We start from the raw sequence: 21098 nt of genomic DNA on the forward strand, positions 1-21098 counted from the left end.
CATTCTCCACCTATTGCTTTTAAGTAAAGCTACATACCCAACACCTTTGCTTTGCATGGAAATAACTTGGCTTGCATAAACTGTATGTGTGTCCAGTGTGAATGTCTGATTTTTGGTTGCCATACATTACATTTTTTGAACCTTTAAATTCACATTTAAGTTGATTCACGGTTATTTTTATTGTCCCTTCTTTTTTTCCCTTCTTTTTTTATCCTCTATCTATACGTTATTTGTCAATGAGGATGTTCCAAAGAAAGGACCATACCTCTTGAAGCAGAAGAATGTTTGTTTCATTGTTTAGGTTTGAGATCCCCTTAGATGAAATGCCGGTTTGCAGCTGATTCAGATCTCTATATATTTGATCAGACTTTAGATTACTGCAGAATTAAATACACATAAATACAGATTTTTTATTTTGATCATTAAGAAAAACAAATGCATACTTCTACCCAAATGTTATTCTGACAGTTTGCTACCACTGGCTTTCACTTAGAGGAAATCGACTTTCAACCAATTTTAATGGGTTTTTTGTTTGTTTGCTTGCCCTTTTTTTTTCTTTTTTCTTGTTTTTTTTTATTTGAACATTGATCTATAACATCCAAACAATCTTGAGATGTCTATCTGTGTAATTTCACTGTGTTCCCGCATTGTTTTTTATTTTTAATTTTTGTTATTGTTGTAATTTTTATGTTGTCCTGATAATTTCGTTTGTTAAGCTTTGGTGGTGGTGTATGTGTGGATGTGCAATAGTGGGAAAATTAAGCAAGTTATTTCCTGCCCATTTTCCTTTTCAGTTTTTTTTTTTTCCTGTTAGCTTTGCTTTGCTCTTGTATCCTCAGATCTTGTGGATCCACCATGCCCAGCCCATTTTGTTGACCTTCCTACCAATGCAACCAAAGACTGTCATTTTCAGTCCTGATTACATTTTTCAATCTCTATTTTTGATTTCCATTTTACTTTCAATGTTTTTCATTCACATCAAAGATGATGACGAGACAGAATCTACAGAAACATCTATCCTGAAAAGCCACCTGGTTAATGAAGTCCCAGTACTAGCCAGTCCAGACTTGCTATCTGAAGTTTCTGAGATGAAACAAGATTTGATCAAAATGACTGCCATCTTGACAACTGACCCTTCTGATCAGTCAGGTTCCATTAAGGTGAAAGATCTTGGGAAAGCCACTGAAGAAGAGCCAGGAGAGCCTTTTGAAATTGTGGAAAGTGTGAAAGAGGACTTAGAGAAAGTAAATGAAATTCTCAGACATGGAACCTACACAAGAGACGACCATATACTGCCAAGGTCCCATTCTGGACAAGAGTTAGTGGAAGAGGAATGGGTTATTGTCAGTGATGAAGAAATTGAAGAGGCCAGACAAAATGCTCCTTTAGAAGCCATTGAACCTGCCTGCATAGAACTTAGGATAGGAAAAGGAACAACAGAGATAAGAAAGACAGACATGACAGGAATGGTAGACTATCTTACCGAGGATTTAAAAACCTATGTATCTCTTCATAAGGTGGAGCCACAAATATTCCAAGAAGATTTAGTAGGAGAGAGATTTGAAGCTGTTGTTATAAGCAGGGGTTCTGAAAAAGGAGGACAGGGTTCTCCAACAGCTGAAACTCAAGGTACACAGGAACAACGCAAACCAGCCCTGGAAATTAAAAAACCAATTAGGAGGAAACTAAAAGATAAACAAAGGCAAAAGGAAGGAGAGGGAGAAACACAAGAACCATCAGGACTAACAAAGTTCAGTTCTGAGGAGTCATTAGATGATGAGCCAGGTTTAACACCTGCAGCTGTTCCTAATGTTAGCGCTGTATCCCCTGTAATAGAAGAAACGCCCATTGGCTCCATAAAAGACAAAGTAAAAGCTCTTCAGAAGCGAGTGGAAGATGAACAGAAAGTACGTTCAAAACTGCCTGTCAGAATCCAACCAAAAGAAATCACTACTGAGAGGGCTGTGACAAGACCAGTGCAAGCTAAAAAAATAGTGCACAAAGCACAGCCACCTGTTTCACCCTCAGCTAAAACAGAAAGACTTGAAGAGACTATGTCAGTCCGGGAGCTGATGAAAGCCTTCCAGTCAGGGCAAGATCCATCCAAGAATAAATCTGGACTCTTTGAGCACAAAGCTATCAAACAAAAGCAACGGCTCTCTGACAAAGAACCAACTCAGAGAGAAGCAGTTTATTTAGAACGCGAAATAGAACAGGTACCAACACCTAGGAGAACACACAAAAAAGATAGCCTGCCAGCCAAACAAACCAAAGTCCTTAAGATAGATAAAGATTCCCCATCAAAAAAAGGACCAAAAGCTTCTTTTGATTACGCTAAAGAGGAACCTGTAGATAGAGGCCAGGTAAAAGAACAGAGCTCTAAAAGAACTGAACCTTTCTCTCCAGTATTTGATGAAGAAATTTCCAAGGAGGCAGCAATTGTGAAGGAAAGTACAGTTGATGATGACCAAGGAGACACTGACTTCCAGATCAGCCCGGACAGAAAAACCTCAACTGACTTTTCTGATGTCATTAAAGAAGAGCTTGAGAATAATGACAAGTACCAGCAGTTCCGACACCTTTCAATCACTGAGGAGGGAGAGCTTCACTTAGAGCAAGTACTGACCAGTCCTTTCAGTGTTACCTTCCCATCAGAGTATGTGAAAGATGGCTTCCTACCTGCTCTCTCCTTGCAAAGTGGTGCTTTTGATGGTAGCTCAGAAAGCCTTAAACATGAAGGTGTAGCAGATTCTCCTGGTAGCCTACTTGATGGAACCCCTCAGATCAGCTCTGAGGAAAGTTATAAGCATGAGGGTCTGGCAGAGACTCCAGAAACAAGCCCTGAAAGTCTGTCTTTCTCACCAAAGAAAACTGAGGAAATTGGAGAAACAAAAGAATCCCCTACGGTGCATAGAGCAGCAGAGACATGTTCGCCAAAGGAACTCTCTCCAATGAAAGGTGAAAGAGGTATTGCTGCAGAACAGCTAACTGCAGATACTGAAGCTATCAAATCTCATTCTGATCATTTATCAGAACAGGTACCTTCAGGCCCTGAGAAAGGGGCAGGCAAACTTACAGATAGTAGCTCAGCTTCGAGTATGAAAGATGTTAGCAGTGCAAAAGAATCCAAAAGCATTGAACACACACATGTAACTAAATCTTCTGAAATGAAAGACAGCTGTTTAGAGAAAGATATGACTGGTGAACATCATGTTGTTGTTAGAAGTCCCCAAGGATTGGAACTTTCCCTTCCTAGTCATCACAGTGAAAGCTTTAGTCCAGTGGCAGATGAATCCCTGGCTATAAGTCATAAAGACTCATTGGAAGCAAGCCCAGTGCTGGAAGATAACTCATCACACAAAACACCCGATTCCCTGGAGCCTAGCCCTATGAAAGAGTCGCCATGCCGTGATTCGCTTGAAAGCAGCCCTGTAGAACAAAAAGCAAAGGCTGGCATTCTTACGGGACAGGTTCCCCTTCAGTCTTTCCCTACCAGAGCAGAAATGTTCCCAGAGTTGGCATCTATGCGTTCCAGAATTCTCCGCGACCCTGATGGAAGTGCTGAAGATGACAGTTTAGAACAAACATCCCTCATGGAGAGTTCTGGGAAAAGTCCTCTTTCACCTGACACTCCTAGCTCTGAAGAAATTAGCTATGAAATTACACCCAAAACTGCAGACTTGCAGGCACTGTCAAATATATCTAAGTCAGCCACAATCCCTGAAGTCAGTGAAGAACCAGAGGATGATTCAGAAAGTGAACCAAAGAAGAGGCTCACTCCGGAAGAGGAGATGTTTAAAATGGTGACCAAAATCAAAATGTTTGATGAATTGGAACAAGAAGCAAAACAGAAAAGAGAGTACATAAAGGATAAAAAGCAAGAGGAATCTTCTTCAATTCCTGATTCGGGTGTTACATGTGAAAATGAAGTATCAGAGCCAACAGCCATTGAAGAAAAACATATACCTACAGTAGTGATGTCTTCTGCGGACACTAGAAAAAGTTCTTCTTCTTCTGAAAGTGAGCCAGAATTGACTCAGCTGAAAAAAGAAGCTGACTCAGGCCTCTTAATGGAGCCTGTAATTCGAGTGCAACCTCCTTCACCACATCTATCTGGTGTAGACTCCAGTTCCAGCCCTGAAGAAGCAGGATTTCAACCTATTGACCCCAAACAACATGTTTTCAGGATGGAGTATAAATCAGAATCAGATAAGCCAACAAAGGGAGACAAAGAGGAACCATCTGAGTTTGGGGATAGCTGTAAAGCTTCTACTGAAGAATCAAACATTTTTCACTCTGATGCTGGTATCATATCAGAAACTGATGAATCAAAGTGTTGTTATAGTACAGATGAAAGTGAAACAATTAGCCCTAATGGCCCAGTGACCAGACTGGATGGTGCTTTCTATCATGCAGTTGGTGACGATGCTCAAAAAGAAGTTGGGGTTCATCAGCTGTCCCCAGCACTACAGCAACACCATGCTTCTCAGGAACAGACTGATGCCGCTGGAAAGTTAACACATGAAGACCTCAGTGCTTCAGGGGATGTGTCTGGGAAAGGATATGGTCCCTTTGGACATGATACTTCTCATAGTCCTGCATCACAAGACGATGCATTGGCTGAAGATGTTTCCCCTGCATGCTCTACTTTGGGAAGTGGTTTGACAAAATTGGGCAAAGATTTTGAGACATGCCAAAGTGTTTCTTACAGTGAGGAGCCTTCCACAGAATATTCATCCCTTACCACTAAAAAGGATGAATTTGAAGGCTATGCAGCAGGTACTGATGAAAGTGGTGCTCCACGTATAACAAGCCCATATGAAAATGTCCCTTCTGAACATTTTTTCACTATCTGTGAAAGTAGGATAGAAACTGATACAAGGCAGATGACAAGTCCATCATCCAGAGATGCTCATTCTGTTGAAGTAGAAACAACCATTGAGGAAACATTAGTGGCAGGTTCCCTTAGCAGACATGCTCCTTCAGGTGAAGATCAAACTTCAGAAGAGGTGTATATGGAAATAGAGTCAAAACAGAAAATATCAACTTCAGTGCCTTCAACAGCAGACCCCTCAGCATTAGATCAAACTGCCCTTCAGTATATAAAAGATGAAGCTGAAAAACTGATCAGCCAAGTGGTCATCACTAAAACAGATGTGGATTCTGACAGGTGGAGTGAAATACGTGAAGATGATGAAGCTTTTGAGGCTCGGGTGAAAGAGGAGGAGCAAAAGATTTTTGGTTTAATGGTGGACAGGCGGTCACAGGGTACAACGCCTGATACCACACCAGCCAGGACACCCACAGAAGAAGGGACACCAACTAGTGAACAAAACCCTTTTCTCTTCCAGGAAGGAAAGTTGTTTGAAATGACTCGAAGTGGAGCCATTGACATGACCAAAAGAAACTATGCAGATGAAAGTTTTCACTTTTTGCAAGTGGGGCAGCAGTCTCAAGAAGAAGTTTCTTTATCTGAAGAAATGAAAGAGGCCGCAGAGATGGAATCTCCTAAACTAGAGAGATCACCAGATCCATTTGCACCTTCAGAATCAGATGAAATTGACATACAGGAAAAAGATGCACTTACAATAGCATCACCAGTATCTGAGCCTCCTGATAAATCAGAGGAAATGACCAGCACAGGTGTCAGTGTGGGCACTACAAAAGCTGAACTTAAATCTAGAATTCCCATTAAAATGGGTATTTCAGTTTCTTCAAAATCACCAAAGAAAGAGACTGCTGCCTGTGAAGCTTCTGAAGTAGATCCCTTCTCCAAAGTGGAAACTGATGATGAATTTGACAGCAGTCAGGTGCCTTGCCCTATCTCTCCAGAGCAGTCTGTGATAGATGTACAGTTAGATTTTTCCACAGTCACTAGGTCTGTGTATTCTGAACAGGATGATGAGTCCCCAGACTCTTCACCAGAGGAACAGAGATCCGTGATTGAAATCCCTACTGCTGTCCTGGAGAGCAGTGTGCCTTCTTCTGAAAGCAAATCCAAAATTCCTGTCAGAACAACTCCTGCTGCACCACAGTCATTGCAACAATCAGAATATGAGATCCTGCCCTCAGATGGCTTTCTGGACAGCTTGCAAGACGAAATAAAAGATGACCAAACAAAACCAAAGTCTAAAATTCCTGTTAAAGCAGCTTTCCAAAGAGCCGAGCAACAGTGTGCATACACAGAAACATCTGTCCAGAAGCCAGAGTCACCCAAAGCTCTTGATACGACATGCAAACTACCTATGAAACAAGATAATCGAAGCAAATCTGAATCTGATGCAAGTATTCCCATGAATCCAAAGACTAGGCGTTCAATAAAAGCTAGGAGTTATGCTGAGGTGGAAGCAGAGACTAGAGAGAGGGTAGATGAGATGAAGGTTGAGCTAGAATCAGATGATGTGACAACAGCAAGATCAAAGATATTTTCATCAAGACTGCCAGTTAAAAGCAGAAGCACCACAGCTTCCCACAGTACTGTTAGTCCCACAAAAGAACATAAGGACTACTTTTTTGACCTTTACAAAAACTCCATAGAGTTCTTTGAAGAGATTAGTGATGAAGCTTCCAAGTTAGTGGATAGACTTACCCAGTCAGAAAGAGAACAAGAATTAATTTCAGATGATGAAAGTAGTAGTGCCCTAGAAGTTTCTGTTATTGAAAATATGCCATCCACTGAGACCCAGCATTCAATTCCTGAAGACATCTTTGACACCAGGCCCATTTGGGACGAGTCCGTTGAGACTCAGATTGAGCGTATTCCTGATGAAAATGTCCATGACCGTGCTGAAGGTATTTGCCAGCCACTGGGATTCCTAGTGCTACGCATGTCATGAATTTTATAATTCTTTTGTGTGTGTGTGTGTGTATGTGCGCGCGCGCGCGCGAGTGTGTGTGATTTGTGCATCATTTTCTTTGAGCTTTCTGTGATTGTTAACGCGTTTGTGTAAGCTGTGTTTGTTATTGTATTGTGTCTATATTTTCTTGTCTGGGAAACAGTCTCAAGATTGCACACTGCGAATGCTTATGGAAAGTGTTAACACAATAAGCAGAAAATCCTTTGGTAAAAATGTGATATTATTTTGCCTTTAACTCAACTGATTCTTCAGGCCATGTGAGTTTTGACTTTTGGTTTTCCTTGATCCTAGATTGACCTTTTATTTTTACTAGTGATAAAATATTTTGGCGAATAAATATGCACTCTTGTTGAAACTGGGATAGGTGTATTTTTTTTTTCTTTTGCAGTTTGAGGCCTCAGTACTGTTTCACATTTTAAAAATCATTAAACTTTGTTTTTTGACCCCCAATTTCTCAAGAATGCTCCACATTTCACCAGTAACTTACTATAGTGCATAGAGATTGGTGGTGGTATTTCCCCCCAATAAATGTTAATTTTTATATTATATCATTGAGTAGCCTCAAGGAAAAGCCAATAACTAAAACTTATAAACACAATCTGTATTCCTGTAACTAAGCACTGAGAGAGTAATTTCATTAAATCCATGGGAAAACCAAAACTTCAACTCTGCTGGTCTAAAATTGGATGTGGGGATGGGTCCTTATACTTTTATCACTGAAATATATAAACACTGACAAGTGGAATCTTGTCTTTCCCAGGCTTTCTTTGTAAATATCCTGGGTTATTCTTTGAATTCAATTGTAATAATCTTTAATGAAATAATCAAATAAAATATATTGCTAAATACCAAATACAAATTGTAATTTGAAATTCCTTGTGATTGAATAACATTTTCTTTAAAATAATAATATATCAAAATGAACAAATTGCAGTACATTTTTTACTTCTCTTTGGCATTGACTAAAGAGAGCATGGAAAAACACAGTTTTTGTCCGAGTAACAGTTTGCCCTCTCCTCTTTTGATCTAGATATAAGGGGGCTTATTGTTAAATAGAAGCCTAAGAATAACTTTTTGGGCCAAAATGGGTACAGTAGACATTTACATTCTATTTTGGCATCTACATGAGTAGTCTGATTTTCAAAAATGCTGACCAGCCAAAAGCTCCAATTTGAAAATCCTTTTTTGGCACCTAAATAGGGCTGTAAAAGCCTAATGTTAGGTATCCATTTTTAAACACTTAGCCACAGTTTATGGAGCTCCAGAGCAGTTAGAAGAAGAATGCTTTCCTTTCTTGAGATACATCAGTTTCGTAGCTTCTCCTTGACTTGTTGGTAGACAACGTGTGGCTGTTCTGTTTGACCTTATTTAGATCAACAGGATGATCAAGGAAGAACGGAGGAAAGACTGGCACACATTGCTGATCATCTTGGATTCAGCTGGACAGGTAAACTGCATGTAATCTCTTCAGATGAAGTACGTTTATTCAGAGTTGGGCTTTTCTTCCATTTCTATGCTTCTGCCAAATGTCTTCTTTATTAATGAAAGATAATTCTCCAATAGCTTATAGAAACTAGGGTCTTTTCAGGATATTGATGAAATTACGACCTTGCCGTAAAGAAAAGGAAGAGTATGGGCCAGATTCTAGACTCTATGGCGCCTCACTCTATGGCCAGCATAAGAATGGCACAGAATCAACATACATAAAACAATATCACTCCTCCTCGCAGCCCCCCAGGACTCTGGTTAGAGGCCATATCAGGGCACGTGGGTGTGTGGCCTTATGCAGCCTGTGCGCTGGCAATTCTGGGCTGCAGAGCAGCAACAGGCAGCTGACTAAGTCTTCCATAAATGAGAGCAGCCTTTTTTTTTTCCAGAACTGATGGCAGAGTTTGGGGAGATGAAAGGGGCCATATTTGCAACGGTGATTTTATCTGCAGAAACCCACACCAGGGTGAGACAGATACATCATTGGTGGAGAGGCCAAATTGGAACTGAGTGAAATCAGTAATTCTACTGCTGGAAATCAGATGACAACAAGAGGAATTTAAAGCGAATGAGCTGTGCATAGTTCTCTGTCCTGCATTTGGGTGCAACAAAAACTTTAAACTCAGCTTCACTTGAGATCTACATTTGCAGTGAACTCTGCACCTTTTCTCACTCAGTCCACTGTACCCAGACCATCCTCCCTGGCCCTATGCCATGCAACCCCACTCTCCTCTTGTCATACCTCTAGTAGTTTCCCCATGAATTTAGAGAACAGAATCCTCAATCACTTCCTAGTGGTAGGCAAATTTACCATGCTCCTTGATGGAGGAATTCCAAAGAAGTCCCATTTTGCTGTAACCCTCTAGGGCAGTATGAAAAGGGAATTACATACTGGAGAAAATTTTAAAATCCATCATATGAACAAAATGAAGTTAATCTGTACTGGGTTTTTCATAATTATCCTCACCGTATTTGCAAAACATCAGTGATGTTTTTGTTTCAACAAATATCCCTATCCCTCTACTTTGAACCTGCAGGTAAGTAGATGACTTGTGCCTCCACATATTGAGGGGCACAGTCTAAAGGGGATGACACGTGACCGCTCCACGTATCTTCTCTGCCCAGTGACCTCTCCCTGCCCCATGTTACTTGCCCCAATGCCCATAGATCTCTAGTCTTGATACCTTTTCAAGGTCCTGTGTCCTCTTGCTCTTCTATTATGAGGCTCTGTCCTTCTCTCTCTGAGCCTCCCCCCTGCACGTTCGGCTGCTCTCCCTGGCATCTGGGTGGGGAGCGGGATGGAGTCACTTCTGCTTGAGAGAGCCTGGCTGGGAGGCAGCAGTGGCCCACTCCCTGTCAGGCTGCCAGGGAGAGCAGCTGAACATGCCAGGGGGTGCCGTAGGGAGAGAAGGACAGAGTCCCCCTCCCTCTCCCTCCCCGTCCTGGCAGGCCAATCTGGGGTGGGGCAGTTGACCCTCCATGCCCCCCCTACACATCGTTGGAGCTACTGCTGTGGCTCTCCCCTTCCTTCTCCTCACTGTTCATGGCTAGAGTTTCTGTCTCAGGCTCCTCCGAGATATCCACGGTGGTCTCTGGGGTGCTGGTGGGGCCTCTGCCGAGTACAGCATGTAGCTCATTGCAAAAGCAGGAGGCCTGTGACTCTGCACCAAATCTATTGTTGGCCTCCCTGGTCTTGTGACTATGCTGGCGCATTTCCTAGGTGTGTGCTCACCAAGCTGGACAATCAGAAAAAGGCGTTTCAAAAACACATGGGGGAGGTTAAAGGGCCGGTGGCTTCCAGTCTCTAGGACCTCTCTACAGTTGTGACCAGAGCAGTCACTGTCACAGAGACTGGGGCATTGTGGGACAACTAGGGTCAACAGAAGGCATGCAATGTCTACACTCACACTGCATTGACTTCAATGGATTGATCATGGCTCAGTGCCATCTAGGGAGGTGGTTTTACTGCATTGTCATAATAGGGATCTTACATTGGCCAGAAACAAATCTGAGTGTAGGTGCATGCAACTTTATAGTGTAGATCAGACCCAGTGTTCTGCACATTCCTTGCCTCCTGCTGCACAGAGAGGAAAAGGGTCACTTCGTATCCCAGCGTGGTATTATAAGGGCAGCTCACCATCTTGTCTTTAATTTGGTCTTTTTTCATCACAAACTTTGTTTTAGCCATACACAGCAGTGACAAACCTGAATTCTGAGTGGTTAGAATATTCTAATGATGGCAGCAGAGCAGAATGCCTGCCTGAAACCTAGAGGTATACACATACATATGGCAAAGGTTCTTCTTCCCTATTTTACTTTGGTGGTACAAGGAAATTGTTTTTAGAAAAAGTCCTGCATGACTCACAGATCTAAGTCTAATTTGTAGCTAGAGTGCATGTGCCAAATTTGTTTTCCCATATAGTCTAGCTGGTTACATTTTTTGTTTCAAAATTCCAAAAGGGCATGAATTTACAAAATGGATTTACTAAGGGATAGATTACTCAATCTGGGGCCTTTGGTACATCACTTCATGGGACCCCCTATGGCCCTGCCATTCAGAGTGGCTGTGGCAGGGGGTCCCCCCTTCTCTCCCAGAGAGACAGGAGCAGTGACATGGGCCCCAATTTTCCTGCCAGGAACGGCAGCAGGGGTTCCCCAGTATTTACCCCTGCTGCCGAGTTATATCAGCTTGGATGAATTGGCCCAAACCCAGGGGTGGCTCTATGTATTTTGCCATGCCATGGCAGTCAGGCGGCTTTCGGCAGCACACCTGCGGGAGGTCCAGCTGGTAACGCGGATTCAGTGGCATATCTGTGGGAGGTCCGCCAGTCTCGCGGCTTCGGCGTACCCGCTGCCGAATTGCCGTGAGACCAGGGACCTCCCGCAGGCATGCCACCGAAGGCTACCTGACTGCCGTCCCCACAGCGACCGGCAGACCACTCCCCGTGGCTTGTCGCCCCAAGCACACGCTTGGTGCACTGGTGCCTGGAGCTGCCCCTGCCCAAACCCATGCCCTCTTCTGCTACACACACTCTTATGTTGAAGAGGTATCGGCAGGAGCCTCCCACTAAATCCGGGTGTAGTTCCCTCTCTCAGAATTATAATTTGAGGCTATCTGCCAACACAAGCAGACCTGGCTACACTGATTACTCTCAGTTCACATGTTCAAACTTTTCTTCCAAACCATAAATCCTAGAAATGTTGTTTTTTTTTTTAAATCGGAATGCTAAGTTTCTGGCCATCACATGTCCATAGAGGCCTCTAGCATTTATGCCTTAATCCAACCCAGACTCAGTGCCTGCAAAATGTGTCATCATTTAAAATTAACCAGCCCTTCAACTAGATTCAAAAAGCTTCAGATATTAAATGGAAATTGGGAATGATGAATTCTGGAGGATTTGGTGATCTCTAAATAAAAATGTCTCACCCTGATGTCTGTAGGTATGGCATATAAAATGGAGAGAAGGTTGGTGTCAGGGAAAGTAATCTCTGTGGCTGCAGCTGCCAGCCCAAAAAGCTAACAACAAATGTGAAAGGCTTTACAAAAAATGGCTTCTTGTTCACAGAATTAGCAAGAGAACTGGATTTCACAGAAGAGCAAATTCACCAGATCCGAATTGAAAATCCAAATTCACTGCAAGACCAGAGCCATGCACTTCTGAAATACTGGCTTGAAAGGGATGGGAAACATGCTACAGGTGAATTTTCAGTTATTGCACGAACTGTACTTTCCCAGACTAGCAGGGCTAGACATGTGCTCACCGACAGTCACACAAAGGGAATATAGATAAAGCTTAGAAGAGTACGAAGGCAACTGACCAAAGAATGTACTTTCTTTTAAGCAATAGCATCTGCATAATGAGGAATAGCACAAGATTTTGTGTTAAAGTTAGTAATTTATCGCAGCGCATTTGGAAGGTAAAAGCATAAAATCTCACAGAAGGCAGAAATGAGTTATCCCACTTTGCAAATCTAGGCCTAGGTATTTACAAAGGTATTTATGCACCTGCCTTTGATTTCAGTGGGAGTTAGGCCCCTAACATTACCCACGCAAGCAGAAAAATTTGCATTAGCTGAGGAAGCTTTCTAACTGATGATGTTAGAATAATTCATGCATGCAACCTTTCCAACATATCAGGTTTTCTATAATAACATTAATACAATTTTTTCATCCTGTCCCTTGGTTCTTTTCACATATGAGGTATCTGCATTGTATGTATGATAATGCTGTTTGAATATCTTACGTATTTCTGTGATTTGGGGCATTGGTGGCCCAGGAGTGTAGGCAAGACAGACCTCTCAGCTCAACTAAATGGTGTCTTTCTAACATCACAGATAAAAGTCTTACCCAGTGTCTAACAAAAATCAACCGAATGGATATTGTTCATCTAATGGAGACCAGCCACATGGACTCTGTGCAGGGCCATGGCGCTCGCACCTATGCAGAAATTGAACAAACGATAGGACTGGATCATAGTGAAGGTAGATACTTCCTGATGTTAACCCTTCACCTTTTCCAGCAAGTTACACACTGACAAAAGTGATCTCATCTGCGCACCAGATTCCGTTCTCAAATGGGTACTTAGGAGACTCACCTAACTTTTCCATTGTATTTGTGTAGTAGTAGCATCTAACTTTAAAATCAGGACAATTTAATAATGAAGAATGTAGATGAAATAATACATTTAATCAAACACCTACCATAACCAGTTCTTATAATGGAAGTAAATGAACCTTTGCAGAAATTATTGTACACTCTGGGGCAATCTGCTCACAGTTATACAGTACGGGTGATTCCATGGAAATCAATGAGGTTGTGCCCATTTAAATGAGAGAAAAGTTTATCCCACATTTAAAAATACTTTATGTAGAATATTAAAACAATATTTGTTCCATAGCTTGGAAGGCCTCTGAATACAAGTGTCCATGGTACAAACTACATTTGGTGATGTGATTTTGTTGGATTTCATAAAGAGTGGCAGTCGTTAGATGGAAAGACATTTAAGAAACACCAGGATGTTACACAAAAATGGTATTCTCTCACCATTCTTTGGATAAAATATGAATATAAGGTCCTTATTTAAAGATCCTATTCCACTTTTCATTACAGTAAGAATGTTAACTACAATGTCTTGATCAAATTCCAATTCAGGTAATTACATTCTTCTCACCTAAATTCCTCCTGCAGTTTTAGTTGGCTAGAATATTCTTCAGTCTTCAAAACATTGTTACTGAGCACTTTAGGACTTTGTGAGTGAAGCAATAATCTACATATCCCTGGTGTACTTCAAAGGGCTATTGTGGGTCTGAATTAATATTTCTGAAGTGCTTTCAGCTCGTTCAATGGCTGTTATTTTAGATAGGGAGCTCATTTGTTTTGCAGGTTACTGTAAAGCAAGCTGCATGGCAATCCTATTGATAAGTCCAACATTTCACCAACTACTTTAATCAGTTTCTTCATTTTCCACCCAAACTGTGCACTTATAAACCATCCACAGCCCATGATACATTGAGGTTTTGAGCAAATGTGTTTCTTCTGCCTATTGAACCTCTGACTTAGAGTGGCAAGATCATCACACTTCCCAGGGAGCATTCTAATTGTGTTTTTTCTTAACTCATTCCTAGGATTTTCTGCATTGCAGGAGGAACTGTACAGTCCAAGACACAAGAAGGAAGAGGAGCATTATAAAGAGAGTGAGCCATTTGATCACCCTCCCATTGTCTCCGAGGAAGACACTTCTGTCAGTTACTCTTCCTTTCAGGAGGGCACTCCCAGGACTGAGACAGACATATCAGTTTCAGAGCTCCTGCGACAAGCACACAAAGAGCGAGTGCAAGCTGAGTTCTCCGGGAAACCACAGGATCTGCCAGAAGATTCATCAGCTGCACAACAGGAGTACTTGTAAGCATCAAAAGATGGCTGGTCAAATCCATAACCGATCTCATGATGAACAGAAATGTACTTTTATTTATTTTGTATATCTTTAAGGATATGCTTCAGGGCTTAAATTAATCTCTCATTATTTGAGATCAGGATGAAATCTATGTGGGGTTCTTTATACAGGAGAGGAAACTCAACAGGGTCAGGAAAGAAAACTCAGTCATGGATTGGCTCATTATTAGTCATAAGGAATAATTTTGTCTCAGTAATTACAAAAGAAAAGAAGATGTAGGCATGAATGCGTGGAATTATTTTGGAGGGCTGTTTTATTGATTGGGGTGCCAGCAATTTTTAAATGACAACTTTGCAACAGTTGAGTTATATTTTAGATGTTAAAACTGATAGTAATAATTCCCTTAATGGAAAGGATCAATGGCAGAGGGGTGGCATTGGTTATTTGCACATTGTATCTTTTACTTTCAGACAGGAATTTTAATTCAGAACACTAACCGCTCTTCCACCATAATCTTTATTTGCTAAACTCAGAACTATATGAATAACAAGAACTGTATGTGAAAGGTAAACTTCAAATAGTCAAGGAGAAAGGAACATTGCTTTAAAGAGAAAAGGTGTTTCAGGACTGCTTAAAGTAACAATACACTTTAAAATTATAGGCCCAGAGGGAGCGCACAGCACAGCTTGGGGGGTTGGTAGTGTGTAAAGGTAGCTTTGACCCACCTTTACATTCGTGTGATTTTGAGAAGGACCGAAAAAAAAGGACTTGGATTTGCTTAGAGATAGTAGACTGGTAACATTTGCAGAAGACAACATGCTCAAGTACAAATACTTAGAGTATACAAAATGTCAACAAGATCTTACATTTTCTGTACATACTGAGTATGAAGTTATTTTGGTGCTGTTTAAGATGATTTTAAATATTGTGTTTGGTGACAGTTGTCATATTTTGGAGAGGGTAGTATTGAGATTGAATAGATGTAGCAATGGCCAGGGAGAAATGATTCCAGCCTTTGATGTACAGCATGAATTTGGAAAAAAGATTGGCCAGACTTGACCTAAATAGGGTATGAAAAAAATAAGAGAGCCGGGGGGAGAGAAATCATATAATGCTACAAATGGTTTTGAAAGGAAAAAAAAATTACTTTGAATTAACCGAAATAATCTTTCATTTATATTGAGACAATATTTTGTTAAAGTATAGCCATTTGGAACCATATCGTGTAACCTTTCCCAATACTCATAAATGTTTACTCATACAAATAGTCCCATTAACTTCACTTGGACTGGTCATATAAGTAATTACTCACTATTCTGAGTAGGGATCTTACAATCTTGGACTTAATTTGTAATTTTTCATAATCTTATTTTTCCAAATCCAGAAAGGATTATGTTTTAAGGAGAAAAGTCATAAATTAAAGCTGTCTATGGGTGTTGGCTCCCGAACATCTCAGAAGCAAAGAGTTGGATTCTGCTTTCACCTTTTCTCCCTTGTGTAACTCCACTGACACTAATGGAGTTGCTCTTGATTCATATGGATGCAAATGAGGAGAGTCAACCCCAAAGTAACATTCCAGAAAATGAAGTGCCTGATCCTGCTCTCCCAGCAGTGTAAATCAGGAGTGAGTCCCATAGATGTGTGTGGAGTAAAATTGGGGGGAATGGGAGGAGACTCAGACTTGAACTGTTTCCATAAAGTTTCATGATAAATACTGTATTCACTAGATAAGCAGAACTAAACCTCTGAAGTCACCATTATTCCCAAGCATATGACAGCACAATTTACGTATATGTAGGTTTCAGTTTTATTGTTAACTCTTTTTAGTTCTTTTGTTTTAAATGTTTTATACGAGCAATTAAACAACAGCAGTGTTCACTTATGAAAATAACTTTGCAAAGAAATTAGCTCATGGAGTATGTAACCTCATTTAAGCAGAGCCTCATATTTATGGGGCTCATCATAGAATGCTTTGTAGTTAGCTCCTTGAATCTGTAATCCACAGTGTCACAACTCCAGGAACAGAAGAATCCATAGCTCCAAAGGCTGAAAAATCAGCAGGCTTTGCAAAGGAAAAATCTAAAGGCTTCACCACAGCATCTGAAGAGCATGAGAGGCCATATCTTCAGACGCCATTGTCCAGTGAGCGAGGTGACTCTCCCATTGCACAAGAACATGAGGACCTCCAGCTCTCCCAAGAAGAACTTTCCCCCAGGAGAACTAGTCTGATTATAGTGGAATCAACTGATGAACAGCCAGCAAAGTTTGAAAGACATTATGACGATGAATCTTTTGAAAAGGTAAATACCAACCTCCCCCCTATCATAAAATATTTGTTCAGGGAGAGCAAATTTCCTTTGTCTGGAGTCTTTGGGTTATTTTATCTTTGTTTTATTTTGTCTTAAGCAGATGCTGGCAAAATCAGCTCTCATGGGTATCTTTAAGCATGATGTGACAAATTTAGCACTGACGTAAGCATCAACAACTTGCATTGATGACAATGGGAGCTGTGCCCTCTTACATCAGGATTGAATATAATCTTTAGAATGAGACGCATTGTCTGAGTGCAGGCCTGTGAGATAGGCACTCTTGTGTTCTAACTCCAGCTCTGCGGTGACTCCCTCTGTAGCCTTGGGAAAGTCACTACATTGTTTTGACTCAGTTTCCCCATGAGTAAATGGTCCTTTCACATGGTCGTTACAAGGATTAAGTATTAATCTGTATGGAGGTTTTGAAGCACTATGATCTGATTCTGCTGCACTTATTCTTATTTCGCACTATGCAAGTGGTGCCGCTGAAGTCAATAGGACTGTTCATGTGAGTGAGAACTACTCTATCTCAGTAAGGGTTGCAGAAATAGGCTCTGCATCGGGGGGAGCTGAAAAAGAGAAGACAGTCATGAAAGCCAAAGGAAAGAGTGACTGACAAGCAGTAAAGAGGTGAAAGGGCCATAGTGGCTCTGAAATTTGACCAAGAAAAGGTTGTTAGGTGATTGAGAGTGGAGACAAGGCCATGGAGGGAAGATGAGAGTAGGTTTAGGATGAGTTGGATTGAATCTCAGGGCAGTGATGGTAGGTGGTGTGTTCAATGAGGTTAGAGGTATGGGGGAGAAGTGAAGGTTGGTGGGAGTCTGAGAGGCGGGTGGCTCATTGGTGGTTTTTTGTTCATTTGTTAAGACAAGGGAGCACCTCCCCCCCTCCCGGCATGTATTGTCAGGAGCATGAGGAAGAATTAGAGTGAGACAGGTTGAGGGACAGTTGAGGTAGGAGGAGAGCTGTCAGTAGGGATTGGAGGCACTGAGACAAGAGGGTTAGAGGTGAGAAAGCCATCAAAGTCAGAGGAGAAAGAGAAAAGAATGATAATGGGGCAGCGGACAGATCTCATCAGTAAAGTTAAAGAAGGGAAATACAGTTCTGGATTTGTTGTCTTAAGCTGATGATGTATTTTACATTTTCACATCCAGCTAGGTCTGGGAAGTCTCAGAGTCAAGATAACATTAAGTAGGGTAGCAGTGAGAGGGCTTAGCATAAGGGAAAGTGGGCCTCGCCTCTCACCTGCCACTATACTGAGAAAAGGAGGAATAGCTTTCCTGGCTCTCCTCAAAGACAGTCTTGCACTGGAAAAAAATTAGTGAATGTTCATAAGATCAGATTTACCAAACCTTTTCTGAACATCCTAAAAAAGTACGAGTCATCGGCGATCCAAAGATTTGGTGCTATGCTTATTTGGCTTGGAGTAGTACATCCAGCACTACTAAATGCATTACCAATGTGTCAAAAGACAACCCAAAAGCAAGTTAGAGCACACTTGGATGGGTGTATAGCTAACTTGCAGTGCAGAATTAATTAGTTCCAGACCATTTTGGTGCACCTTGGCCTGAATGCCATTTTTGCAGTTTGAAAAAACCGAACACACAGGGCCAGATCAGCTGGTATAAATTTGCTTGATGCCAGTTATATCAATGGAGTTACACCAGCATCTGGCTCACTGAGCCAAATTCTGCCCTCATTTTCAGCTCTCGCAACTATGTTAACTTCTTGGGTGTTGAGTGGAGGTATACGTGACGGCACAGTCTTGCCTACTGCACCTCTTCCCCCATTGAAGACTATGGAGGAGAAAAAAGAATGCTGTGCCAGTTAGGTTACACAATGAGGAAGTGACCTATGGGTGCCACAAGTAAAAGGAATGATGAACAATGTCTATAAATGGCCTGGGGCTTTTTCCAAGTGAGGATGTCTTTGGAATTAATAGCCCCACACATTTCTGTGGGAATTTTTAGTGAGCGTTAGGTTCTGGTGTCATATGTTGTATATCATGTATCAGTTTGACTATCTCGTTGTTCCCGGGTTTATTGTGGATGCCCCTAGGTAGAGGGCTGAGCTTAGCATTTCAGTTCCAGTCCATATCGAATTTTAACTGATCCATTTGTCATAAGAGACGTTTCTGACTTCATGAAAAGGCCTTTGTTCTCTTTATGCTTGGTTTATTCAAGATCAAATAAGGATTTTTTAATAAATGGATGTCTTTACCTATAAATCTTTAAAATATTCTAACGTACTGTACTTGCTAAACACTAAAGGAAATTAAAATCTGCTTTCCATCATTCCTATTGTTCTTTAATCTTTTCTTTTTTACCATCATATTAATTGTTTCCATATGCACTGATATATTTGATGATTTGTAAGACTATAGGAGACTGCAACAATTTCCCAGTAAATCTTCTAGTACACGCTACGCTTCTATTCTCTCTGCATTTAGAGGTGTTCATTTCCCTTTTGCATCCTCTCTTATGCAAGAGAGAAAAACCTTAAGACAGGCCACTAACTGTTGTTTTTTGACATTCCCAAATCTAGGTGGCAGTGCTAGGAATTAAACAGTTTGTTGTTTTCCCCCTAGCTAAATTTGTTAGTCCCGGTATATGTATGCAGTGCTATGCTGTGCAGCTGTCAGAGGATAAGAAACTCATTCTTATAATATTGGTTTTGTAATGCGTCATACAAAAAAGATCTGAATTCAGCTCTTAAAAAAAAATTAAATTAATGGAGATGTCCCTTCCAGGTCTAGGAGATGGGATCTTGAAAGGTCATCGAGTCCAGCCCCCTGCCTTCACTAGCAGGACCAAGTACTGATTTTGCCCCAGATCCCTAAGTGGCCCCGTCAAGGATTGAACTCATAACCCTGGGTTTAGCAGGCCAATGCTCAAACCACTGAGCTATCCCTCCCTCCCCACTGATACGAATGGTACCTTATGTCCTAGATTTAGCAGTTTTATACAGCAACACTGCTGCTGGCCAGGTTATCGCAACCTCCAGTAAAAGCATCTTTTAGAATAGGTTAAATATGTTCACCTAAGATTTGTCATCCACTCTAACCAAACAATGAATTTTATTAAGATAAAAGAGAGACAACGAAAGGAAAGTGGTGAAATGCTGTTCATAGTCCACATATATGTTTCTCAAAGAGGAAATATAGTAGTCAAAAACCTTGAATCAAAACTTTCAGAATAGATTATAACTCTGGTGGAAACGTCATAAATACAACATCAGTATGATAAATAGAGCAATGCTTCATGCTTCTACTAGGAGCTAGCGGAGGAATTAGGTGAGCTAGAGACCAGCTCAGATGAAGAAGAGATGGTAACTACCAGGGTCATTCGCCGCCGGGTGATTATTCAGGTACTGAGTGTTGAACTACTGCACGTGCCACTGGCAATTATGTCCTGGTTACATCTGTAGGAAACCCTCAGAAGGTCTGCTGCTAAGGCAACCACTTATGAAGTTGCCAAGCTCCTGAATAATGCATGGCAATTAAATAACTTTGATAATATTATTCTAATACGTTTTAGGGCGGAAGAGAATTACAGTGGGACTGTCAGCTATAGCATATATTGTGGAGATGCCTCAGTAAGGGAACAAGGACTTTGTTTTGCTTTTTTTTCAGTCCCACACATGGCCAGGTGAACTAATATTTATTTGCCTGTTGGATGTGGTATAACTTTCCTATGCATGCCTTTTACTATTCATTTGCTGAATGTTTTATGGAGTTTAACAACTCAGCATCGATGCATCTTGACTGCCTTTTCAATTCTTACTTTAACCAACTAATAATTTTATGGTGTTTATTTAAAGCATCCACTTATATTAAGGCATTGCTTAATGCAGTTTTGTTCTCTTGTCGTGCAGGCTGATGATATGCCAGAAATACCACCAGAAACGGTAACAGAGGAGCAGTACACAGATGAACATGGCCATGTGGTGGTGAAGAAGGTATTGTCAGTCATACGCTCTGGTGCATTCTTACTGTCCTTAGGTAAAATGTTCAAAACTGCCTAAGGTACTTAGGAGCTGAAGTTCTATTTTCAAAAGTAACTTCAGCTGTGCAGGAACTGGAATTTCTGTTTTGCAGAAAGTTTGTTGTCATTCCAAAAGCACAGCGATAGTTATTTGTTGTATCTTTATTTTATGCTTGCGGTTGAGGTTTTGTTTGTTTTTGTAATTTCACTGACATTTTATTACAATCTTCATTTTCCAAAGGAAAAATGTTCTGTTGGAAAATGTTCAACCAGCTCTATGGAGGAGCATACTGCCAATTCAGTTTCCATGAGACTTAGGCTCTAAGTAGCTAAGACTTTTGAAAATGGGACTTAGGCTCTTATATCACTTTAGGTGCTTTTGAAAATTTTTACTTGTCTTAGTGGAGAAAGCACCATCGTGTGGTTATTTTTGTACAGAACTTTCCATCACCTAGGTGTCATTAATTACCATGGGCCAGATATTGATACCTTTTATTCACAATGAGTAGCACCAATGGGAGCGTGATACTATTCAGTGTCAATAAGGGTGTCGGAATCTGTCCCCAT

At 41.1% G+C, this 21098-nt stretch overlaps 1 protein-coding gene across 39 annotated transcripts in view; it reads left to right on the plus strand.

Annotated features, from left to right (window-relative positions):
- Positions 1-21098, plus strand: part of ANK2 (ankyrin 2) — a 584612-nt gene that overhangs the window by 555280 nt on the left and 8234 nt on the right. For 20 of the 39 annotated variants that reach the window (XM_034771781.1, XM_034771783.1, XM_034771782.1 and 17 more), the window contains 6 exons: positions 8230-8304; positions 11912-12043; positions 12681-12827; positions 13971-14247; positions 16245-16539; positions 20422-20505. In XM_034771781.1, coding sequence (XP_034627672.1) covers positions 8230-8304; positions 11912-12043; positions 12681-12827; positions 13971-14247; positions 16245-16539; positions 20422-20505 — 1010 coding nt within the window. Of the gene's footprint in view, positions 1-984; positions 6793-8229; positions 8305-11911; positions 12044-12680; positions 12828-13970; positions 14248-16244; positions 16540-19821; positions 19915-20421; positions 20506-21098 lie in introns of all 39 variants that reach the window. The other 19 variants (XM_034771765.1, XM_034771768.1, XM_034771767.1 and 16 more) reach the window with 3 other exon arrangements.

Source organism: Trachemys scripta, chromosome 5, assembly GCF_013100865.1.
Source record: "Trachemys scripta elegans isolate TJP31775 chromosome 5, CAS_Tse_1.0, whole genome shotgun sequence".
Taxonomy (NCBI): Eukaryota; Metazoa; Chordata; order Testudines; family Emydidae; genus Trachemys; species Trachemys scripta.